Below are 25173 nucleotides of genomic sequence, written 5' to 3'. Positions count from 1 at the left end.
CCCACCTGCAGGAGAAGGCCGCCCTGTGCCAGGGCCTGGACCAGCCTGCCCTCCTTGCTCGCGGTTGCCACGCCCCGCCCCCGTCCCCCTGCTCAGCGCGGCCCCACCAGCCGCTCCTCTCCACCTTCCGCTCGTGCTCTCACCCCGCAAACACAGGGCCAGGGATCGCCCCGCACCCCGCCTTCTAGGATGAAGTGTGAGCGGTATGGCTGACCCGCTTTATCCCTGGGTGTCCCGCGTTCCCAGAGCCTTTCGTCCTGCTAGGTCACCTGGTCTGCAGGGAGACGCACCTCCCCAGAAAGGGGGGCGCTCCCCATGCGCCTTGGGGGGCCCTGGCACAGGGGCGTTCTGCCGGCCTGAAGTCTGGCGGCCGCGGGCTCTCGAGGAAGCGGGGGGCAGCAGGACGGTAGGTGGCGCTGTGGGCAAGGCCAGGGCGAGGCCGGGGGCGGGGGGGGGGCGGGGGGGGCGTCCCCGCAACCTTGTGTGCGTTTGCTGCGCGGCTTCCGTGTCTGCCTCGGTGTCAGCCACTGTGGGGTGGGCTCGGCTGCCCCGGGGACCCCCACAGGGGCCGGGAAGGTGATGCTGCGGGTGCTGAAGGAAGGACGGAGGCTGGTGGTCCCAGCCCCTGTGTTCACGCCCCCTCTGGGCCTTGGTTTTTCCATCTGTGAATGGAGGCCCATTGGGCTCTGAAGCACTGCAGCCACTCGGCTTACCCTGCCCCCCTGGGGTGACCCCCGCGCAGGCCCCCTGGGAGAGGGCGGCCTGCCTTCCTGGAGCTGGCAGCGAGGTAAGACTGGGCATCAGACCTGCAATCCAAACGTCGGAGTTGGTTACAAGGAAGCTGGCGTCTGGAGCTTGTCCAGGAGACAGGGCGAGGGGCTGTGCGGCTCCTTGGCTTGGGGGCTGCGAGGGGATGAGCCGGAGGCTGGGCTGCTGGAGGAGCTGGGATGCGGTGCAGGTGGGGAGGGGGACAGGCCGGCCGGTCCCCCTGCGGGAGGGCCCTGTAGTGCTGGCCTGCAACCGGGTTGTGTGGCTGGAGCCGGCGGCGAGGGGCGTGCGCGAGGTGTACACGCGTGTGCCCGTGTGAGTGCGGGGGAGTTTGGGCTCCGGGCTGTGGACAGGTTTGTGTGACACCCTTGCTCCCATCTGGCTCAGAAGTTCGGCTCCGAGGGCACGGCTGCGTACCCACTGGCTCTGTGCCGAGTTTCTAGACGAGGCGCGTCCTGCGTTTGCAGGGATGCTGAGTGGGGCTTCCTGGTAGGGCCCGTGGCCCCAGCGAGGGCTTCTCCTCTGAGCAGAGCCAGCTGGCCGGCTGGGCCTCACTGAGACCTCGGCTCTGGGAGCACAGGGCTCTGGCCGGCCGCCATCCGTTCCGAACCGATGTCGCCCAGGACGCCGTGGAACAGCAGCTCCCCTGTCCGCCCGAGCTGTGCTCAGAGCTGGATTCCTGCAGTGCTGACGGGTGTCTGGCCTTGGCTCTGCAGTGGGGACAGTCAGCCCCTTATCACTAGGACCCATGCTCGCTCCTCTGGCTGCGACGTCGGCTCGAGCGCAGGATGTCCTGTGGCGCGTGCGTGGGTGTGCTTTTCGAGGAGTAGGCGTGTGTCCTCTGGCGCAGGCAGCCCTGCCTGCCCCTTGGCCCCATCCCTCTGAAGGGAGAGCCGTGCCAGGCAGCAGCGTCGTCTGTGGGCAACGGGCTGCAGCTGCGCTAACTTCAGGTGTCCGAGGAGCGTGGCGGTAAAGCGTACGTGGCGGCTGGAACGCGGCTAGCTTGCCTTCTGCCGGGACCGTGCGGAGGCCGAGGGGGTGAGGAGGGAGGCTCTCCCACCCGGAGCCCCGGGTGAGACCCCACCTGAGCTGGGCTTCCTCTCCTTCCCGGATCCTGACGCTCCAGGATGCAGCCCTGAGTTTTCTCACGAGTCCTGCTGGGGGCCGTGTGGATAGAGGATGCGCCTCTCCTGCGATGCTTCACTTGGACACGACCCGGCCTCTGCAGCAGCAGCTTGGGTGGGACAAGGTGGCTGCAGCGGCGGGAGGGCTCCTGGTGGGTCATCTCTCGGGCCCCTCCCGCACGAGGGGCAGTTTGATGACCTGGCCTCCCCTTGGGGTTCCCAACAGATCAGCCCTCCTGCTTCGACTTCCTGTAGGCCCCGCAGCCTCGAGGGCCCGTCCACACCTCCGTAGGGTGTCTGCTGTGACCTTCCCTGGAGCTCTGGTGTCCTGCCCTCTGCCATCAGCAGGCTTGGTCTCCTCGTGCTCCCGTGACTTTGCACGGCCTGCTCCCTCCTAGAAGGGCTCTGCCACACCAACCTGCTCCTGTTTCCCTCCCAGGTCTTCACTGGCCTTCCCTGTTGCCCTGGCCCCGAGCAGACGTGGCCCAGCTCCCTTCCAGCCTCCCTGACCCGCAGATCTGTGGTCGCTGTTGCTCGCGAGTTTATGTTTCACCTCCTACCTTAGACCGAGGGCTCCTGCCTTGGAGTTAAGGGCAGGCCCAGTGTGAGCGCAGGTGAGCCCAGAGTGGCCCGGGGTGCCGTGGGCCAGGCAGTTTCCTCCACTTGGTAGAGGGGTGCTAGGTCCTCCGCCGGCCGCACGGTGCCCACCTGGCTGTGTCGTTGGCTTGCCCCATCCCTTGGTCTTCCTCTGAGGCCAGCGGATGTTCCGGGGAAAATGTCCAAGGCTTGGGTTTTTTGTCTCATTTTACTGCTGACTTGCTCTGACCTGGGCCTCGGCTGCCTCATCTTCGTTCTGGAGGAGTGGCCTTTGCCCAGCTTTTCTCTTTTTTTCTGCCAGGCTGTGGGGGCGGGCAGTGGGGTGTGAAAGGGTCTGGAAAGCGCCGGGCATACTTGGCCCAGAGGAGAAAGCAGCCGTGGGAGCCGCCTGGGTGCAGGCACGTCCCGGGTGCAGGCGCGTCTGGAAGGGCTCTTGCATCAGCGCAAACTCCCAGAGCTGCTGCCTGAGCTGAAGGCCCGGTGCTCTCACTTGTCCCAGAGTCTTAAGCCCAGAGATGCTCCGTGGCCTAGGGGTACATCTCGGAGAGTGTGTTGTAGCTGGCGACCCTTTCCTCGCCTCCAGGAATCAGGAATTGGCCTGGGAGAGGCTCTGAGATGCAGGGGCAATGGGTGTGCTTGTCACTGGCCGGCGCCGGGCCACGTGGCGCCTGGAAGTGCCGTGGGCTCCCCGTGGTGTCCGGCCGCTGCCCGCTCTGGGGCCCGGGAGGACGCCCCGTTTCGTGGCCACCTTTCCTCTGATCCCGCCTCCTGGTCCCCTGCCCTGGCACCCTGAGCCTCAGGAGGGCTAGGAAGCAAGGTGGTCAAGTGCCGGCCCAAAGACCCTGGCGATGGATGCCCACAGCACCTCAGGGAAGGCCCCTAGACTCGCCGTGTTGCCGGATCTGAGATTCTTGTAGTTTCTTCAAAGAGGCGTCAGCCTGGAGTGTGGGCTCCGGGGAGGCGGAGATCACGAGAGTCGGGGGGCCGGAACACAGGGGTCCTGGGCAAAGAGGGACGGAGAACCAGGCCACCTGATGCAGCTAGGGAATCAGGAGAGGGCGGGGGTGGAGCCTGCATAGCTTCCCCGACGGTACTTCCGGATCCGGTGCTGTCGTCTGAGGCTCTGGCCAGCCTCAGAGGGCAGCCCCTGTACTCGGGTACCAGCCCCTGCAGGGAGCGAGGGTCACCCCCGCCTGTACACACCTCTGCTACCTTTCGCTCTGTCCAGCCGCCCCTGCTGCAGAGGGTCCCCCGGTGGCCCAGGGGCTGGTGGCTCTGCAGCACAGTGAGGGCCACTGCAGCTCAACATCAGACTGACCCCAACTGGCCACCAGACGGGCGCACAAGGGATGTGAGGGTCCTCCTGCCTTCCGGGGCTGTGCTTGTGGGCAGAGGGACCGCAGTGAGGATGGTGAGGGTCCCTACAGCCCTCTGGCTGGACAGCGTTATCCTCCTTCAGGGTCATCCCGGGGCTTAGGTAGGAAAATAGCCTGGGAAGCATACACTTTCCACAGGTGTGTATACAGGGGCCTGCTCCTGGCACGTAACGGGCACCTGTTCGCCTGGCGCCCCACCTGTCCACCCACAGGGCTCCAGGTGAATAATGGGTGGGAAGGGGGTTCTGTGAATTACAGTAAGAAGAGTCCAGCCCTTGTCCTGCAGGTCATGAGCGAGGTGGCTGGGCGTGGGCGCCTGCGAGGGTCAGTCAGCTGTTGGGCGTGGTGCCTTGCTCTGTATCTCCCCACCAGCCCTGGGGAGGGGAGGGGACTGAGGGATTGCACCGCAGTGACAGGGGCAGGACAGCCTTGGGACTGGGGGCTCTGGGGGTGGGGCGCACTCAGTGATGCCCGTCCTGGGAGTGAGAATTACTGTCACCACCCCCCAACAGATTTGATGTGCAGACCCGGGGTGGGGGCGGGTCAACCCCAGGATTTTCAGAAGCAGCAGCTGAGGACCAGAGAGGTGGCTTGACCTGCCCGGGTCACACAGCTGTAAGAGCAAGAGCTGGGCCTGGCAGCTGCGGATTCTGCTCCTGTGTGTCATGCCCGCCTCCGTACCACCCCCCGGAGGGCCTGCCTGGTGCAGACACAGCCCTATGTGTCGGCCTGGCCCGGCCCAGATTGGGCAGGACCTGGGGCCCTGATGGCCGAAGAGGCCCCCACGACACCTGCTGGGGGTCCAGCCCTGCGGCCCCGCCCCCTGCAGCCTGGGGTGCACGAGTGTGCCCCGCACCGGCTTCCTGGCTGGTGTGCGCCCCGCCTGTGTCAGTGTTATGACGGTACATGGACTTTCTGTGGGCAGGGCCGTGTGTGGGGCGCCCACGAGGGGCAGCCACCTAGAAGGGGCGGCTGCACGTCCTCGGGCCCGTCCTTGGCCTGCTTGGCCCTAGGAGCCCAGTGCAGCCGTGCCCCCCGCCCGCCCCCGAGTCCTCCCTGCCTGTCTCGCGGCCCGGGGAGGGGCGTGGGCCTCTGAGCACACCAGCCTGTCCTGCTGCTGTTGCCTCCTGGCCGGGACCTGGGCAGGATTTTTCGCTTTTCTGAGCCTTGGTTTTCTCATCTGTAAAACAGGCACAGAACCTCGCTTGGAGCCAGCCAGCAGCTGCCACCCCTCCTTCCTCTCCGGCCACCTGGTGCCCTTTGTCGGCCTCGCCCTGGCCGTTCCTCGTGGCTGGGCTGCCTGGGCAGTGATGCCGTCTTGCAGTGACAGGGCTGCACTTGCCGGCCCAGCCTGGGGCAGGCCCCCACCCTGCTGGCCTCACCATACCTGCCGGGACAGGTGCTCCATGTTAGCCGTGCCCAGGTGCCGCATCAGTGCCCCTGAGCCCATGGCAGGTGGCCCGAGAGCAGGGTGGGGAGTATGTAAGTTTCGGCCCCATCGACCGTCAGGCTGCTCGCTAAAGGACAGAGGTCAGATCTCACACCTTGGCTGGTGGTGGAGGTGAAGGGAGCTGATCCCCTAGTGCTGTCTCCCTGTCCTGACGGCCAAATACCTGCACAAACTGCTTCCCGAGAAACAGGCGAGGGAAGAGGAAGGGGTGTGGTTGAAAGCACCGGGGTTGCTTGGCTGGCAGGACTGTGGTCCTCCCGGAGGTGGCCACACGGATGCCATGAGCAGGGGCAGGGCCCTTCCTGGGAGCACTGTGGGCTTAACGGGTGCAGAATTCGGGTCCCTCCGAAACAAACCCTGATGGCGTGGGAAGGCGTTCTGGCGTGGGGGTGGTCCTCAGGAAACAGGGGGAGTCGCAGGGACCTTCATGGGCAAGGAAGGGAAGAGAGCAGGTGCTTCCTGCCTTCCCACAGCGGAGCGCAGACGGCGACCCCGTGGCCAGGTGACAGGCGGAGGACACTGGCCAGGTCTTCCCGTCTGGGGGCAGTTGGAGCCCTGACCCTGGTTCTCTGGCCCACGTCTGAGTGTGGCCTGCACGGAGGGTCTCAGCACTCGGCCCCGAGGACACGGTGGGGATGGTGGGGACCTCATAGCCTTTCTAACTCCGCCGCCTGCCAGGCGCCTTCAGGCCTGAATTTGTGGAAGTGGTGAGCGGCCAGGAGGGGGGGGGCGGGGGGGCGCTGGAACCCTGCGGGCCGTGGTGCACAGGCGGGCAGCCCTCCAGCAGGCAGGGCTGGAACAGCGTGTTGAGAAGGCACTGTTCCCCCACACGGATCTGACACCTTCCCGGGTCAGTGCTGACCCCCACCCCCGCAACAGGGAGCTTGGAAAGTCAGGTGTGAGATCCAGTGGCCTAATTTTAGACCTTGGGTGTGCATGTCAAAACAGCAGAATGATTAAAGAGAGAGAGAACGAGGACAGCCCGGCTTCAACCCTTAACTCCGAAGCCAGCACGTTCCCTGGGGGAGCATCACCGGCCACCCGACAGGGCTGCCCGTGGCCTCGGGGGGCGGCTAGGAGCCCCCCCTCCCCGGGCAGAGCTCAGCGGAGATGCGGGCCGGACCAGCAGGTGGGCGGAGGCCTCCACGCTGCAGAACAAGTCATGGGGTGGAAGAGGTGCGTTTGTCCAGCACCGCGGGAGGAACCTGCTTTGGGCAGTAAACCTGCTGGTGCGCAGGGAAGCTTTCAGCTCACACAGGTCCCCGGCCTGCTCAGGGGTCAGACGGCTCGTTGGCCCCGGGGCTGGGAGGCCGGCCCTGGGCTGTCCAGTGGTTCTGACCCCTCGCCGGCCGTCACATCCCCTGCCCACATCTCCCTTCTGACCTGCCACTTACCTGCTGTTCCGGGCTTGTTAGGATCATGCGTGGAGGGGAGAGCATGTCCCCCTGAGGCGGGAGTTACCGTTCCCGCGGGGGGGGCACCTGGGAAGAGCGGGTGTGACCCTCCTCCCCTTGGTCGGCCTCGATCGCTCCAGCCCCTCCCCCAACCCCAGGGTCCCTGCCGTCTGCCCCTCCCCCTGGGCGTGGCCACTTGTTTTAGTCTCTCTGCAGTTTAGGACGTTGAAGGTTTAAATGTTGGCCACGCACGTGCACCATCCACCATCTGCGGAAGCGGATGGTGAGAACGGCTGTCTGAGCCCTGCCCCGGGCCCCGGACGCGCCCCCGAGATGCCCACCTGCCCACCTGCCCCCAACCGCAGCCCCTGCAGGTCCCTCATCCTTTCGTTCGGGAAAGCAGAAGATGGAACTGGCCTTTGTTAGGGTCCCCTAAGCGCTGGGCCCTGTCCTCACAGCCCCTCTGAGTGGATTTTGGAGGCCATTCACTTTCACACCCAGAGGCCTCTGCACTCTTTCAGGCCCCTTGTGGGGATGTCCTGTCATTCGCTCAGCAGGCCCCCACCAGTGGATGAGCGGCTGATGTCACACTTTGCCCCATAAACAGCCCTAAAATAAACGTCTTCATCCTGCTTATCTGCACACGTCCAGGATCTGCTTCTGGACGCGGAAACCTCCGGTCACCGGACCGTGTGGCTGTGACTGGTGGAGCTGGCAGGGAGGCCCAGGGCCCCACGTCCCGAAGCCGACTGGCTGGTGGCTTGAGCGCGACCCTTGACCCCTGCGTGCTGCAGGAGTCCCTGAGCCGCCCCAGCCGTGCATCCACGAGGCCCTGGGCTCTTGCTTCAGCCGGGCTGAGCAGTGGCTCGGGAGGCTGTGCAGGTCTTCCGGAGAGAGCATGCTGTCGTGCTGCAGGCAGGGGCCGTCCTGTTCTGTGTTCTGTCTGCCGCGTCCTCGGGGGACACAGAGCCATAAGCCCCCCCTCAGGGCCCCAGAATGTTCCCGCGGTGGGGGGAGTGTGGCGATTTAGCACAGAACACGGTATTTTGACCCAGGCTGTACTCAGTGAAGGAGAGACTGTCCCAGTCGCAGGGCTCTGCGAGGGGATTGGGTTTCCGTCAGGACGCAGGCTTTTTGTGTTTCTCAGCTGCCGGGCGGTGGGGGGCGGGTGAGGACGTCACAGCCCCTGGGAGCTGTGTGGCCGTGACCAGGACGCGCACCTCCCAGCCCCTGAGACCCGGCAGAGCAGCATGGCTTCTGCCCGGGGAAGGGTGGGGTTGTGTTTCGGCTGTGGCTCCAACAAGTTGCGCAGTGGGTCTGGGAGGCTGGGCGGGCGGCCGGAGGACACGGGGACCGCCGCGCTGTCTCGGCAGCTTTTGTGGGAGCCCGCTGGATTCCATGAGTAAAAGGCTAGGCTGCTGTCACCGCGGAGGGCTGGGCCCCCGTGCTGGGTCCGGGAGACTTTCTGGACGGAATGTCCCAGATCGGGCCGTGGTGCGTGGCCTGTGGCACCTCTGCGTCCCGCCCATCTTCAAGGCCTGCATCCACAACATTTGGCCCGCTGGCCGCGGGTATCCGGGCCACTGGGAGCCGCGGGCGAGATGACGCCCCAGCCCTCTCCACGCCGCTCTGACTCCTCCGCCGTGGGGCCGTCCCTCCGCGCGGCCCCCGGCCTTGTACCTGCTCCCTGGCGGTGCAGCAGCCCTCGAGCCTGGTCTGTGGGCGGCGGGTCCTGATCAGCCGGGGTTCCTGCGAGGAGCAGGTGGTGCTGGTGGGGCCCTGGCCGCCGGGGGTTCCTTGTTCGACCCCCAGAGATCCCACAGGCATCTGGGGTTTCGGATTTCCTCTCTCTGGCTCCTTTGTCCTGCCGGCTCCTCCCCCATTCGCTTTGTCACCTGCAGTGTCCCTGCACCTGTGGCGCTTTCTGGTGAACCCTGGCCCACTCCGCCTCCCGCCCCCCACCCCCCAGGCCGGCATGTGGCCTGGCCGGCTGGACTGGACTCCGCTGGTCTGGTCCGGACAGCACCCTGGGGGTGTTGCAGGCCACATGTTTCTGCTGGAGGACCCATCTCTCTGTGCTCTGTGTGGGTCTCCTTTTCAGCCCTCAGGCCTCGAGTGAGGGTCACCTGCCAGAGAGGCCTCCCCACGGCCCTACCCCAATTTATTCTTCCTCCCAGCACCCTTCTCTGGCGATCACATCCCCAGTACATCTGCCCCGCACTGGAGGCCCCGAGGGCAGAGGCCACGCTGGCCTGGGTCTCCTCGGTACCCATTGGCTGCCGGGGTCGGGGGGGGGGGGGTGGGGGCGGGCTTGCAGCGCGGGGAGACTGGCCTGGCCTGGACCTCGGCTGTTCTGTAAATGCCTCCCCCGGGTAGCCCCTCGGTGCTGGATTAATTGTCCCGAACCTCTGCCCCAGGAGGCCGTGCCTGGCCCCCAGCACCTGGAGCAGGGGGGTGCTCAGCTCCAGTCCTGGAGAAACCACGGCCCCCCCAGCCTCAGCGGGCCGCCGGGCTCAGTCCTGAAGGTCATGTAGACTTGTGCAGAGGCCCAGCCCCTGGCCACCTCGTTTCTGTCCTTTAAAAGGAGAGGCAACCAAATGGAGCCCAGTGGACAGGGCTCAGGTCGGCATGCGCAAAGTGAACGATCCCAGCTCAGCGCTGAGTTCAGCGGCTGTGAGGACACCAAGCGTGTTGTCGGCACGGAAGCTTCAGCAATTATATCAGGAGCTCGCTGGGACTTGGTGTGGCTCTCCAGGTCATAAGCCGTGGGCCACAGGCTGGGGGTCAGCCCTCCCCTGGAATGGCAGCCCCTCTTCCCCTCTTACGAGCTGAGCCCCTGGAGTGACAAGCGTGCCTGTTGAGTCCCATCCCGCCTAGGGGTGAACGGTGGGTCGCCCCCTTCCCTGGACTGCACTGGCCTCCCCAGCATCTTTGTGCTGGGTCCCTGGGCGAGAGGCGGTGGCCGGCTGGGGGTCGTGTGTGGGACGGGCCGCTCCAGGGCCGCTACTCGCAGCCCTGCAGGCTTGCGTCCTCGGCAGATTCAGCAGGAGTCTGGCCGCGTGTGCACGGCCCCATCTGCTTCTGCACAGAAAGCCCCGCTGCTCCCGCGAGCACTAGACCAGCTGAATGTGCGTCCAGTGGGTTCTGGGCTGCTGGGCTGCCGGGCTGGGGCGGGATGGCGCCCTGCAGGTTCCTGCCGCACCTTGGCTGCGGGACGCGCTCTCCCCCGACGCTGGTCGCTCCCCCCTTTCCTCATGAGCGCGACGGCTTTGCTGCCTCCGCCCACCGCCCACGCGGAGGCGGCCTGTGGACCTGGGCACTTAGCAGGTCGGGGTTTGGCCAGTGTCCGAGCGCAGGACGCCCGGAGGCTCGGAGAGGAAGAGGCCCCTCCCTGGGGTTCCCAGGCTGCTTGAGGAGGGGGGAGCCTCCAGAAAAGACTCCGGGACTCGGAAGACGGCATGTGGCCCAGGGGATGGAGGGGACAGAGTGGAGACCCCCGAGGACGGAGGCTTCTGGGCAGAGGGAATTGTTTTTTAATTTGCAAATTTTAAGTATGTGGAACAGTGGCGAGAACGGGCCTGCTGTCGCCCGGATCCCAGGACATCCTGCACGGTTGCTGCCCCTGCGTCGTTGCATCCCCAAAGCTAAGGACGTTTCCTGCCTCAGCACGACCTCATTATGAGAGAGAACATTGTGAGCAAACTTTGGAAGCAAGAGCAGGGTTTGTTCTGTGTTCTGGAACGAGCGGGTGAGTCATGGCATTGGCCGCCCGCCCCCGGCCCCTGGGACAGGGGAGGCCGTCAAGGCCCTGGGGTCCGGGGTCTGGACGAGGTGAGGCCTGGACCCAGGATGCAGGACAAGGTGGGAGGGACAGCCAGAGGAGGGTCTTCAGCATGGCCAGCAGCAGGCGAAGGGCGGTGGGCAGCCCCTCCGGATGGCCGGGATGTGCAGGAAGCTGTGGCGTCCAGGCAGATGGACGTGAGGGGACGCGGGGCCTGTGGCCGCTGGGTGGCCGGGGACGCCGGCACGGAGCATGGGCTGCCCGGGGGTGGCCCGTATGGCTGGGCTCCATGTCGGTGGTCCCGGCCGGCCGCCTGACGTGCCCAGGAGAGGTCAGGCTCTGAGGGGTGGGGCCCTGGTCCGGGATCCGGCGACGTGCCGCCCGGGGGCAGCTGGGGACACCGGTGGCCCTCAGGACTGGGAGACGCCTGGTGAGGCCAAGGGCCTGGGGCCGTGGCGGCTCTGGAAGGGGCACCGGAGCGTCACCTCCGTCAACCAGTGCGGCCTCCCCTCCCTCCTACGAGTGTTTCTGGCTCCACCGACAGAAACACTGAAGGTGGGGGGGGGGGGGGCCGTTAAACGCCCGCATCTCCGCCCAGGCTTCACGTGGCAGAAGCTCCTGGTGCGGTGGGAAAGGGCTCTTGGGCCCCGAGCCATCGTGCCCAGCCCTGCAGGGCGTCGGGGCTGTCGGGGCTGTTGGAGTCCAGCCCGTCTGGAGATCGGTGCCAGCAGATCTGGGTGGGGGGCAGGGGGAACAGCCTGGAGGCCCAGGGGCTTAGTGGCTAGAGACAGGCTCTGGGTTCAAGGCTGGGCTTTCCCACTTCCCAGCTGTGTGGCTTTGAGTGAGTCACTTAACCTCTCTGTGCCTCTGTTCCCTTGAGTGGTGCGTAAACTGAAGTGCATTCCTCGTGGGTGGCGGCGAGGACTGAGAAGGTCCCCGGGCGGGCGCTGCACACAGTAGGTGCTGTTCTCTGATCCCATCCAGCCATCATGAGAGGTGCTGACTTCTCCTGGGAAGGCCGTTCCCGAGGTTTGCCAAAGCAGGAGCTCCATCCTGCAAGCTCCTCCGAGGCGCAAAGCCTGTTGTTCCAAGGACCTGACGGCCACCAGGGTCCCCAGAGAGTTGCGTGCCCCGTCAAGCTGAGAGGTCAAGGAAGGCAGGAGCTTGGTTTTGCCGTCTGCCTGCAGCTGTACTCTGAGCCCCAGACGGCCCAAGGGGTGTGTGTGTGATGCCTTCTGTGTCTGCTTCTAGGACAGCACCTTCCAGGGGTCATCCCGTGGGTGGGGAGACGGGAAAGAGGCTCACACACCAGCACGCCCGAGGAGTCGAGTGTGCAGCAGGGTCGTGGGTGTGCACAGAGGAGCCCGAAGCCAACTTTGGGGGAGCTGCGTCGGGAGCAAGCGGCTGCAGGGTCCCCACCGTGTCCTGGAGCAGCACAGCTGCCTCGCCGTCCCAGGGTGTCTGGTTAAAGCGCAGATTCTGACTCAGCAGGTCTGGGGCAGGTCCTGAGAGCCTGCATTTCTAACAGGCTTCCAAGCTGCCGGTCTGCGGACCACTCTGGGTTTGAGGAACAGGTTTAGAGGCAGCGAGGAGGCCAGCCTGTGCGGGAAGGCAGCTGGAGAGAGCAGCACCGCGTCCCCAAGCCCTCCTGGCGTCAGGTCCCCCTAGACGGGGCAGCGTCCCCAAGGGACGGCATCGTGGCCCCGGTGGCCTCAGGCCTAGTGACTGCACAGCAGGGAGGGCCCCCAGGCCCGGCTCAGCCCCGCTTACACCTGGATGCCACACAGGTTCAGGAGTGGGTGCTGTCCTGGTGGAAAGGTTCAGACCACACGCAACTTTCTTCCACGAAAGACAGTCCCACCAAAGCGCGATGCCCTGCCCTGGCCAGGTTGTGTCCCTGCTGTGGCCCAGCTCGCTCCGGGAGGCTGGTGATGGCCAAGAGATGGGCCCCTGCCAGCTCCGGACGCCTGACCAGGAGGTGAGCTGGGGTCTGGGCCACAGCGAGGTGAGCACCCTTGGACGGAGCTGGGGATCTCCGTCCCGAGCCGGGGGCCCGCGGGCCGTGTCACGCCAGTCCATGCAGACGGGGCCTCTTTTTCTGGATTAACTGTGAGGGAGCACAATTAGGCAAAGCACTTTCCTCAGCGCAGTTCCTGCCCTGGAGGATAAGAGGATTAGCTGCACCCTCGGGCTCCGGCATCAGTATTGTGACATTGGCTGATGGAGCTTCACTAGCCCTCCGGCACATGCCCTTCCTCTCTGGGCGGGGGGCTCACAAGGAGAGCCCCCGGACAAGTCCCGGCCCTGCCTTTGTGCATCGCGGCAGGTTACCTTCCCTCTCTGAACTGCAGTTTTCACCTGGAACGTGGTTGTAGAAATATTGATCTGCCTTCTCCCCCGCCACGCAGCCCAGGTCTGGGGCTGACCTTTCAAGCCCAGCGAGTGGGTGGCCTCCTGACAGATGCCACGTCTGCTCTCTGGACCTGGGGACCAGGCGCCACACCCCACTGCTGCCGCCCCCTGGGGGGGGTCCCAGGGCCGAGAGAGGGCAGACGTCTCGTCTTCACCCACCGGCTCAGCGGGTGACGCGGAGGCTACAGGGGGGTTCCGCACTGCTCCCTGCTTCCCAGATGAAAGCGGTCTGGGAGAGAGGGGCTCAGGCCCGCCTTCCTGCAGAGCACCCCCCCCCCCCACCCCTCCCGCCCTCGCTGCCCGGGACTCCTCCCCCTTCCTTCCTGTGTCTCGTGACTCCTTCCCACTTCCTTCCTGTGTCTCGTGACTCCTCCCCACTTCCTTCCTGTGTCTCGTGACTCCTCCCCACTTCCTTCTTGTGTCTGGTGACTCCTCCCCCTTCCTTCCTGTGTCTCGTGACTCCTCCCCGTTTCCTTCCTGTGTCTCGTGACTCCTCCCCTTCCTTCCTGTGTCTCGTGACTCCTCCCCACTTCCTTCTTGTGTCTGGTGACTCCTCCCCCTTCCTTCCTGTGTCTCGTGACTCCTCCCCGTTTCCTTCCTGTGTCTCGTGACTCCTCCCCGTTTCCTTCCTGTTTCTCGTGACTCCTCCCCCTTCCTTCCTGTGTCTCTGTCCGGGCTTAGGAAGGGATCTCTGTGCCCCAGGCCTTGGCTCCTCGCTCCCGCTGTCAGCTCCACATCCTGCCCCCACCTGGGCCTCGGGCTGTGCACTGTGGGAGGTGCCCCCCGAGGGTGCCCTGCCATTGCCCGGTCAGTCTTCCCAGCCCACCCTCCTGGGGTCGCACAGCACGGGCTGGGTGGGCACAGGTGCCCAGAACGCTGAAGGCTCACTTCCCTCAGCCCAGCAGACGTGCGTACACACAATCCTGGGAGCAGCTCTGCTGACACCAGCAGAGCTCGTGACGCAGGGCCCCCAGCTGGGGTGCGCGAGCCAGCGATGGGCCATCCACGCACAGCTCCCTGGACGGTCTGGTGGCCACACGCGCTGGAGAAGGCTGGACGGGGCAGAAACCAGGTCAGGGGCCGTGGGGCGGGGGCGCGGGGAGCTTTCCAGGGCGACGGGAAGTGTCCTGTGTCTAACAGAATTTTACTTTTACCTCTAAAGCTGACCGAAAATAGTCTCCCCTTCTAAAATAAACTACTCTTCGCTCAGAAAAAAAAGAGAAACAGCCGTCCGGCCACAGGTGCGGATGCTGTGCCGACACTGGCGTTGGCACTGGTCTTGGTGGCGTGTCCCGCCCACCCGCCTGTGATGCCAGAGGGGGCCCAGCTGCCTATCGAGCCCACGTATCTAGACAGCTCCCCCAGCTGAGCGCCAGCACGGCCCAATTTTCTTTCCGAGGCTGAAGTCCATGTAAATATTGACCAAATAAGGCAGACCAGGTTTTGTACTGTATTTGGTTAGTAGTTGAAGAGCCACTCACTCCACGGCTATTTTCCCAGTGGCTTCCTACAGAGGGGCCTTGTTTCATTTAAAATTTTAAAAAGACCCTAAAGAGCTGTGCGTAACTCAAACATTGTAAGTGTAGGGGGAAAACCAGCACATTTAGATGAATCCCCGAGCGAGCGGATCTTTCAATAAAGAATCAATTTTCGGGCTTCCCTGGTGGCGCAGTGGTTGAGAGTCCGCCTGCCGATGCAGGGGACACGGGTTTCGTGCCCCGGTCCGGGAAGATACTACATGCTGCGGAGCGGCTGGGCCCGTGAGCCATGGCCACTGAACCTGCGCGTCCGGAGCCTGTGCTCCGCAACGGGAGAGGCCACAACAGTGAGAAGCCCGCGTACCACAAAAAAAGAAAAAAGAGTCAACTCTCCCTGCCCCGTTAGTATATTTATTATGTAAAACTGAAAAGACAGGTATTTGGTCTGCTTAAGGACTGTGTCGCTGGGTCCACGGGTGTCCCCTGCCCCAGCCTGGGGCTCTCGGGCCACGTGGCCGCCTCATGGCCTATTGAGGGGGTGATGGGCTTTCTTGTGGGGGGGCTGGGCAGCTTCCTTGCTTCCTCCAGATGTGCATGGGTGGGGTCCCTCCGGCGTCCTCCTGCACTGCCCCGTCGCAGGCACAGGGAAAGCAGCTCAGACCGGATGGGCTGCCCGGGGGGGGGGGGGGTGGGGGGGTGGGGAGCGGTCCTCACAGCCGAGCCGTCCCCCGTGATGGATTTGCTGGCTGAGAGCTCCCAGGCCTCTTTCCCGGACTACCTGTGTTGGCAGGTTGGACCCCAAGACGAGGTCCCTCCCGAGTCACAGCTGTGACCACCTTTCGAGTCAACAAAGGCGCCCAGAGCCGCCCAGAGGCCGGGTGGCGGCGGGGACCCTCGCCAGCCCCGCCACGTCCTGCGTAGTGCTTGGCCCGAGGCCCCGCTGCAGAGCCAGGTTCTGGACCAGCCGTCTGTCCCCCGCCTGCCCGGTCCAGGGCTGGCCCGTCCGAGGCTGGCGGGCTCCACGGGGGCAGAACCTCCGGATCTCTTTCCTTCCCCCAGAGGCAAACATCAGGGACGGGGGAGGTGGCCACGAGGCAGAGTGTGAGTAATCGACATCACAACAGTGATCCTTTGGGGGGTCGGCGCAGCGGGGCAGTTGTGTCCTACCCTCATGAGGTGACCTTGGTCGCCCTGGGCAGAAGGGGCCTGGGGACCTGCCCGGACGGGATCTGCCCTCTTGGGGGTGTCAGCAGGGGCGAGGAGACGCAGGGGACCCAGGGCCCAGGAGCAGGAGGGGGTCTTGTGACTCGGTCTCGTGGGTGAAGGGAGGCCGAGGAGGTGGCAGGGGATGCCGCAGGCCGCGCCGGAGGGCTGAGGGGGCCTGGCGGGCATTTGTGCAGGTGGAGGGCAGCTGGTGTGGGCGCTGGGGGCTGCTCCCCGCCCCCCGGGGGGAGTGACAACAGCCCAGCCCTCCAGCCGTCAGCCGGAACCCGACCATTCATCACATCTCCGCGGTGTATCTAAGAAATCACTGCGTGACTCGAGGTCATACAGATTTTCTAGTTTGTTTTCCTCTAAAAATTTTGTAGCTTCAGTTTTTATGTTTAGATTTATAACCCACTTGTGTTAATTTTTGTATGTGGTCTGAGTTCTGCGCACGACACCCAGTGCCGTTGTCCCCTGCCCCCTGAATTAATGACCTTTATACTGCATCACAGATCGGTCGACCTTACACACGTGGGTCTATTTCTGGACTCCCTGTCCTGTTCCGATGGTCTGTCTGTCCACTTTGGCACCAGCACCCCAGTCCTGGTCACAGTGGCTTTATGATGCGGTTCAAAATCTGTCGACTTGGCCTCCCTTTGTCCTTTTTCAGTTGTTTTGCCTATTCTAAGTCCTTTGCATTTTCATGAGAATTTTAGATTCAGGTTGTCGGTTTGCAGCAAAAAGCCTGTTGGGGTTTTGATTGGGTTTGCGTTGAATCTGTAGACCAATCAAGGAGAATTGATATCTTCATAATACTGAGTTTCCGGACCCACGGACACTCTGTATCTCTCCGTTTATCGAGGTCTTTTCTTAAATTCTTGGCGAAGCTTCGCAGGTTTCGGGGTGCCAGTCCGGCATTCTTTGCCAGGTTCATCAGCGTTTATGTAGGTGACCACGTGTCACATCTCACTTGACATGATGCCTTCTTTCTGGTCTAAGGGAGCATCTGGGGTGATGTCAGCTGTAGGGTTTTCACAGACGCCTTTTGTTAGGACGAGGGCGTTTCCCGCTACTCCTCACGTGCTGAGTTTCTGTCAGGAGTGTATGTTGGATTCTTGTCAAATGTTCATGTCTATTAAGGCGATCGTAGTGTTTTTTCTCACTTACTGTGTTTATGTGGTGAATTACATTGACTGGTTTTCAAACGTTAAAGCAACTTTTTGTTCCTGGTATAAATCTCACTCGGTCATGCTATATTATCCTTTTAGTATGTTGTTGGATTCCGTTTGCTAATTTGCTAACATTTTGTCTAGAATTTTTGCGTTTTGTTCAGGAGAGGTATTTTTCTCTAGTTTTCTTGCAGTGTTTTGGTATCAGCTAATGCTGGCCTCATTGAATGAATTGGAGAGTGTTCCTTCCTCTTCAGTTTTTGGGAAGAATTTTTACATAATTGGTACTATTCCTTACTTAGATGTGTGGTGGCATTCACCAGCGAAGCCGTCTGGACCTGGAGCTTTTTCTTCTGAAGGTTTTTGACTATATGTTGATGGGTATATATAGTGTGTGCTGGTCAGGCTCTCTGCTTCTTTTCCTGAGTGAGCTTTGATCCAGTTCATTGGTATAAGTTGTTCACGTATTCCTTTTTTTGCCTTTGTGTCTTTTTTCCTTGATCTCTATTCAGATCAGTCTGAATAGAGGTTTTATTCATCTTTTCAGAGAACCATCTCATGGTTTCATTGATTTTTTTTTTTCTCTAGTGTTTTTCTATTTTCTATCATTGATTCCCACTTCAAACTTTCCTCTACTTACATGGGTTTCATTTTCTCTTCTTTCTCTAGTTTCTTGTGGGAGTTGAGACCAGTGATTGGAGACCTTCCTTCTTTCTCTCCTGTGGGTGTTCAGTGCCATAAACCCTCTCAAGCAGCAGCATCCCACAGACGCTGGTATGTTGTGCTTTCATTTTTGTTCAAGTCAAAATCCTTCTAGTTTCCCTTTCCATTTCTTCCTTTTCCCGTGAGTTGCTTTTTTTTTAGAAATGTGTTACTTAGTCTCTAGATGTTTGGGGATTTTTTTCAGCGATCTTGCTGTTATTAATTTCTAATTAACTCCATTGTGGTCAGAGAACACACTTTGTGTGATGTATAATTCTTTGAACTTACTGGGACTAGTTTTATTTCCCGGCACGTGGTCTATCTTGGTAAATGTCCTGTGCGCACTTGAAACTAATTTCTACCGTTTTTTTTTTTAATTAATTAATTTTTTTTTTGGCTGCATTGGGTCTTCGATGCTGCGCCCAGGCTTTCTCTAGTTGCGGCGAGCAGGGGCTGCTCTTCGTTGTGGTGTGCGGGCTTCTCACTGCGGTGGCTTCTCTTGCTGCAGAGCACGGGCTCCAGGCGTGTGGGCTTCAGTAGTTGTGGCACGCGGGCTCAGTAGTTGCAGCACGCAGGCTCAGTAGTTGTGGCTCGCGGGCTCTAGAGCGCAGGCTCAGTGGTTGTGGCGCACGGGCTTAGTTGCTCCACGGCATGTGGGATCTTCCCAGACCAGGGTTCGAACCCGTGTCCCCTGCATTGGCAGGCGGATTCTTAACCACTGCGCCACCAAGGAAGTCCCTCTCCTGTCGTTGAGTGAAGTCTTCTATAAACGTCAGTAGACCAAGTTCGTTGATAGTATTCAAATCTATATCCTTATTTGTTCTGTCAATATGGAGAGAGGGGTATTGAAATAACTATTTCTGTTGTGCAGATTTATCAGTTTTACTTCATGGACCACAAGCTCAGGCATCGGGTGCATGGATGTTTTGGGTTGTTATGTCCTCTTGGATAATCGTGAAACGATCTTCTTTATCCCGGTAATAATGTCTGCTCTGAAATCTGCTTTGTGTGAAATCTGTGTAACCACTCACTCTCCTTTTGACCAGTGTTAGCCGGATGTCTCTTGTACCAGCCTGTTACTTTGATCTGGTTTGTATCTTTATAAGCAAAGTGTATTTTGTGGGGCCAGCATGCAGTTGGATCTTGCTTTTTTATCCAATCTGACAATCTCTGCTTTTTCTTTTTCTTTCTTTTTTTTTTTTTTCTGTCTGAACCCCATGGCATGTGGAACTTCTCCGACCAGGGATCAGCCCCGAGCCCCCTGAAGTGCAAGTGCAGAGCCTTAAGCACTGGACCGCCAGGGAAGTCCTGACACTCTCTGCCTTTAAATTGAGATGTTTGGCCATTAGCATTTAATGTTATCGATGGGGTTAGGTTTAAATCAGCGTCCTTCATTCCTTCATGTCTGGTGTCTGGAAAGCCCTTGTATATTTGTCTGTTTTTGGTTGTTTCGGGTGAGATGCTAAGCTCCATCCATCTTAGCCGGAAGTAGAAAGGACAGCAGTAATGACTTAATACCATTCAGTACTCAGCCCATGTTCAATTTTCCCCAATTGTCTCAAAAGTGTCTTGTTCCAGTTGGTGTGTTTGAATCCAGATCTGAATAAGGTCTACACGTTGCGTTCAGTCGATGTGATTCCCGAGCCCTTTTTACCCAGACCAGTGTCCCACCCCTTCTTTCCACGTCATTTACTTAGGGAAGAAACTGAATCACTTGTCCAGTAGAATTTTCTGAGTTTGGGCGATTATATCTTTGTGATGCTTTTTAACGTGTTCCTTTGTATTTCCTGAACCTGATAGTTATAAAGAACTCTGCGTAAACGTGCTGCGTGTTCGGTTGAAGGATGTGAAATCGCCAATATTTGACTATTTGCCCTGCCAAGTGCCGTGTCCTGACGTTCCACGTCACGCTACCTGTCCCAGCCCGTCGGGAAGCGCCACTTTGCATGACACTGAGATTGACCAGTGGGTTCAGGAGGTCAGCCTGACCCTCACGGCCAGGTTCTCCGCCCTGTCCCTGATGATAGAGTTTCCTGGGTCCTCACTGAGGAGCTGCAGGTGGTGATGCTTCAACTCTGTCATGCCGTGTCGGGAACCTTCCAGGTTGTCTGGGGTGGGCAGTAGGATTTGGGGACTGTCTCCCAGGCAGTCAAGTCCAGATGTGAATTCACTGCTGGGGGAAGACTGCGTGCATCTCAGCATCGATGTATTCCCTGGACAAGCTGATGGAAGGTGTCCAGTGAGCAGGTGATGGCTGAGCGAGCTAATGGACAGTGGTGAAGGGGCAGTTCGGCTGGGGGAAGCTCTTGGACGCCACTCTGTGGGACAGGGCGCAGCTTGGGACTCCCTCTCGTGGAGCCCCCCAGCTCCCACCCTTCCCAGTCCCTCCAGGCCAGGCCGTCACCCACTTTCAGATGGAACCAGCTGGGCGGGCCCCACCGAGCCCCGCTGCAGGGAAGCCCCTCACCCAGCAGGCTGGGTGGGAGGCCGCTGAGCTGTTGTGCGTTTCCGCGTCCACCCGCGCGTGGAGATCAGCGTTCGCAGGGGCCCCCTCCGTTGGCTGCCTCGCGTGCGGATATGACACTGAGCACAGACAGAGGTGGGGTGTCATTTGACGGTGGAGCCAGGTGCAGGGAGCGGGAGGTTCTGGCTGTGCTGGGTGGTCCAGGGCAGCTCGTGGCGTGCATTGCAGGCAGGAAGAAGAAGGTGAGAAGGCTGGAGCACCTGTGTGTCTGGCAGGAGGGGACCGCCACCCGAGCAGGAGGGGTGGTGGTGCACAGGTGGTTCGTGCTTCTGGGCTGTGGGCCCCTTTGAGAAACGCAGGGAAACGCTGGCTCCTTCTCAGCAAAAGCTACAAATGCAAAAGCGCTCGGCCTTTGCTTCCGTTTGGGGATGTTTACTGAGCCCCGGAACACGCCCAGGCCCCCAGGTGGAGAGCCCGGACGAGACGGTGGCCGGCCTCCCTCCTGCCGGGTTCAGGGCCGCGGGGGCTGCAGGGGGAGGTTCTGGCAGACGGGTGCCCGCGTGGTCCCAGTTCTGCCGGCCCTCACCGCCCGGGATGCGGGCGCAGCAGGCTTTCCTCACCTGTGGGCGGCCCCCCGCCGCCCCCGCTTGTTCCCCCAGAAGGAGGCAGACAGCGCCGCAGTCTCCTCCAGACACGCGTCAACTCCCGGACTCGCACAGCAGCGCTACGAGGTGCGACGTCGCTGCTTGGCTCCCTCTTCCGGGTCAGGAAACTGAGGCAGAGAGGGGCTGCGACGCCCCCGGGTCACACGGCTGGTAGGCAGAGGAGCTCGTGGGTGGACCCGGACCCGGCACCCAGCCCACCTGCCGTCCTCCGGGCGCTGGGTCCCTGCCCAACAGTCAGTCCTTTAAGGAGCATGAGGACCCTTGCCTCACTTCACATGGGGCCTCACTTCGAGGACACGTGGGGGCGTCTGAGAGGCTGGGGGCCGTCCAGAGCAGCCCCCCCGCCGCGCTGTGTAGGTGCTCGGGGCACAGGTTCCTCCTGCTGCCCTGGCTTTTGTCCTGTGGACCCATCTGGGCTTTGAGTTATCACTGTTAAATTACATGTACCAATCAAAGCAAGCACTTACTTCCTGTGTTGTTTCCCCATTTTCTTTTCAAGAAAACACTCTATCACAACATCAAGCCTGTAGTAGGGCCCCCAGTAAGAGCTGGACGTATGGCTACATGGGCGCTTGGTGGGTGGGTGGATGGATCGAGAGGAAGGACTTCTCATGCCTCCAGCGCTGGAGACTCTGCTCTGTGGACCACAGGCCCTGAAAAGACCCCCCAGAGTCCACCTCTGTCCTTGTGGCCTCACCCCCATGCCCCATCGTTTCAGTTGCTGTCACCCACGCTCACTGTGTCCCCAGTGAGATGCTCAGACAGTGTGGGATGCTTGGCGGGTCCTGGTTCTAACAGGTGCCACTGGGCTGTCAGCCTCCCTGTGTGAGGGTGTCCCGGGGGACACACTGTTACCTGGCCCTGGGCGAGCATACGGTCCCTGTGATCTGTCTGTGGTCGGTACCACTGGTGTTTCAGGCAGAGGACACGGCCCACGGGCACACGGTCTGTGACAGCTGGCCAGGGTCCAGGCCTGCTGAGCCCGCGGCGACCCCCCTGGCTCACACACAGGAGTTCCATGTCCTGAGTCAATGACGTCACCTGTCAACACTCTGATGCCTGGGCCTCAAACCCAGCAGGCCTCTGAGAGTTGGGACACAGCGCCCTGCGGAGCTGGTGGCTCCTAGCTCAGATGCCTCGCGTGTCTTGGTAACGTGCTTTTTCTCCTTCCCTGTGGACGCTGGCGAGTCGGCTTTGCAGTTAACGGGGCTGCCCATCCGGCGGACATGCGGCTGTTGTCTCCCTGCCGCCCCCCCGCATGAGCCTGCAGGAGCCCGAGCCCACATGGGACGCCTGCTCCCACCCCGGGCATGGCTGCGGCCGGGGTTGCCGTGCAGGGTGGAAGCCCCCATAGCCTCAGTGTCCAGATTTTTCACCTCAAATTGGATGCCTGGGTTTTTGTTTTTTAAGTAAAGTATTTATTTTTGGCTGCATTGGGTCTTCGTTGCTGTTTGCGGGCTTCTCATTGCAGTGGCCTCTCTTGTTGCAGAGCACGGGCTCTGGGCGCGCGGGCTCAGTAGTTGTGGCACGCGGGCTTCGTTGCTCCGCGGCATGTGGGGTCTTCCCGGACCAGGGCTCGAACCCGTGTCCCCTGCACTGGCAGGCGGGTTCTTAACCACTGCGCCACCAGGGAAGCCCCAGATGCCTGGGTTTTAATGTGGAAGTTCTAAGTGGTGTTGAATTGTTGGGTCAAATGCTTTCTATTTTTTATTTATTTATTTTTATTGGAGTGTAGTTGCCTCACCACGTGGTGTTAGTTTCTGCCGTACAGCAAAGTGAGTCAGCCACACGTTTACACATAGCCCCCTTTTTTGGATTTCCTTCCCATTTAGGTCACCACAGAGCACTGAGCTCCCCATGCTATGCAGCAGGTTCTCACGCAGCATCAATAGTGTACATATGTCAATCGCAGTCTCCCAATTCATCCCACCCCTCCTCCCCGCCTTGGTGTCCATACGTTTGTTCTCTACGTTTGTGTCTCTGTTTCTGCCCTGCAAATAAGATCATCTGTACCAGTTTCTTCAGATTCCACATATATGCGTTAATATACGATATTTTTCTCTTCCTGACTTACTTACGTCACTCTGTATGACAGTCTCTAGGTCCATCCACGTCTCTACAAATGACCCAATTGCGTTCTTTTTCATGGCTGAGTAATATTCCATTGTATATACGTACCACATCTTCTTTATCCGTTCCTCTGTTGATGGACAGATACTTTTAAATGCTGTGGGTTTGACCAAAACACCTCTGGGCTATGCCTTATGCCCTCTGAGCCCCAGGATGCGGGCCCCGGGCTGCCGGGGGGAACAGAGCCACCTCCTTTACAGGCAAACCTAGCACCATCAGTGTGGCTGAGTGGGACCCGGAGGGGACCGAGACGCAGGGGCTGCTCTTGGGATCAGGGCCCCTGGGGGAGGGGCCCTCCACCCGGACGAGGCGCTGGTGCTGGCGTGTGGCCATCCGTCGCCCGCTGGGTCTTCCCCGCACACTGGGAGGTGGATAAGGAGTCACTGGCCCGTTTGTCGCATTTCCCTGCTGACTTGGTTGACGGAATGTACAGCTGGCGGCTGGCTGTCAGGGACAAATTCCCCCGATTTCCATCCATCCCAGTCCCCTCCTGCCCCGGCAGCCTCCTTCCTGGCCCAGATTCTGTGGGAGAGGTTTGCAAAAAAAAAAAAAAAAAAAAAATCAACATTTTGGGGAAGAGGCCTACCCGTTACAGAGGTGAACTGGTGACCCTGCCTGGGGTGCGGGCAAGGTGGCCCAAGGTGGCAAACGCAGAACCAGCCCGGTTCACTTGGATTTCAGGGAAACAACAAATGGGAGCTACATTTGGGGCAACTTGTACTGAATTACTTGTTCTTTATATGAGATCCAGGTTCACCTGGGGGCCTGTGTTTCTCTGGCAGCCCTAGGGAGAGGGAACGTGAGTGTGGGGTAGGGCCAGGGGCTGGGCCAGGGCATCTCCATTTTGGGGTCCTGGCAACCTAGAAGCCACGCCAAGTCAGGAGGGTAACAGCAGAGCGTCTGGTCGTCCCGCTTCGCGCCAGTCACTCGGCCCCCGGGGTGATGACCCGCATCGTCTCACGGCCCAGCCCGTGGTGGCCAGTCCCCTGTGCTCAGCTCCAATGCCTGCTTCTGGGCCCCTAATCCGATGAAGTGTGCAGCTGGGCCCCGGGAAAGGCCAGGCGGGACATTAACCTCGGACCCAGCAAGGCTCCTGGCTGCTGCTTTATTGATTGCCTTGAAATAACAACCTGTCTAAGGCTGGCCAGCCGGGAGGCAGACAGCTGTTGGCGAATCGGATTCGCTGTTTCCCCTCCTTCCTCTCCCACCTTTTGTCTCTGGGTTGCTCAGAAAGTGCAGTTACGACCCCGCCGTTTCCCAGGTGAAGGAGCAGGCGTTGGGGGGCCATCCGGGAGGCCAGAGCTGGCAGAGCGGTCCCCAAAGGGCCTTTGGTGGAAAGACACTCCACCGTCCGCAGAGCAGCGGGGGGCCCAGCTCGGAGTCCGGAGGTCCCAGCGCCCGGTTCGCTCGGCTGAAGCTTGGCCCCCTCCGCTGCCCGGGGCTCTGGGCGGGGGTGCAGCCGGTCACGGCCCCCTTGGATACAGGGGAGAGGCCCCTCCTTCAGGGGCCGGACCCGGCGTGTTGTGAGCAGAAGAGTCTGCCCGGGTGGGTGACGTGGGTGGCCGTTCTCATCCGTCCCTAGAGCTCAGATTCTGCAGGGACGGAATGTTCAATAATCAGCTCTATTGAGCTAGAATGTGTATACAATAAAGTAAACACATTCTAAATGTAGTTTGAGTCTCGACAAATGTATACGCCTGTGTCACCACCGCCCTGATCAAGACCCTAACCCTTCCTTCCCCAGACGTCCTCTCCTGCCCCTTCCTAGTCAGACCCCCAGCCCAGCCGCTGCGGCTCTGACTCGTCACCGTGGTGGGCTCTGCCCTCCAGGCCTTTGCGAGGATGGAGACTCCTCCCGCTCTGCATGAAGCCGACGACAGCCGTCCTCTGGATGGACCACACTTCGTCCACGTGCCCCGTTCGGTGGGTGGCCGGTTCGGGGTGGGGGTAGAGTGCGGAACATGCCTGCACCGACAAACGCGGGGGCTCTGGGTCTGGCCCCCGGGGCTTGTGCTCCCGCACCGGGCCTGCAGGAGGGGTGAGGACGTGGTACTACGCGGTTTCCCACCCATTTCAGTGTCCTTTTGAAAGCGTTAGCTCGTCAGCTGGGAGGAAAAATCAATGGCCTTTAAAGCTGCATCTTGAAATCCCATACCAGGAACAAGGTTTTGTGACAAAAACAGCATGTTTGAAGGACAACTGGGCCCCTTCAGATAGAAGGGACCCTGGGCCCGGAGTCTCGGGGTCGCTCGGGTGCTCCTCTTTGTGGCTGAGTGACCCCCTCCCCCACCCCAGTCACTTCTGAGGGGCCCCGTCTTCCCGACGTGTAAACGGACCTCGTCCCACCCACCCCAGGCTTGTTTCTTTCTTTTTCTTAACATCTTTATTGGAGTATAATTGCTTTACAACAGTGTGTTAGTTTTTTTTTTTTTTTTTAATAAATTTATTTATTTATTT

General features: G+C 60.8%; 1 protein-coding gene across 4 annotated transcripts in view; it reads left to right on the top strand.

Annotated features, from left to right (window-relative positions):
* Positions 1-25173, top strand: part of PEMT (phosphatidylethanolamine N-methyltransferase) — a 47470-nt gene that overhangs the window by 11137 nt on the left and 11160 nt on the right. For 3 of the 4 annotated variants that reach the window (XM_032616459.1, XM_032616460.1, XM_032616457.1), the window contains exon 3: positions 24547-24639. The exons of the other annotated variant lie outside the window; for it this stretch is intronic. In XM_032616459.1, the coding sequence (XP_032472350.1) occupies positions 24547-24639 (93 nt within the window). The remainder of the gene's footprint in view (positions 1-24546; positions 24640-25173) is intronic. 4 annotated transcript variants of the gene reach the window in all.

Source organism: Phocoena sinus, chromosome 20, assembly GCF_008692025.1.
Source record: "Phocoena sinus isolate mPhoSin1 chromosome 20, mPhoSin1.pri, whole genome shotgun sequence".
NCBI classification, from domain to species: Eukaryota; Metazoa; Chordata; class Mammalia; order Artiodactyla; family Phocoenidae; genus Phocoena; species Phocoena sinus.
The sequence above is the reverse complement of the archived record's forward strand: the minus strand, read 5'-3'. Positions and strand labels throughout refer to the sequence as shown.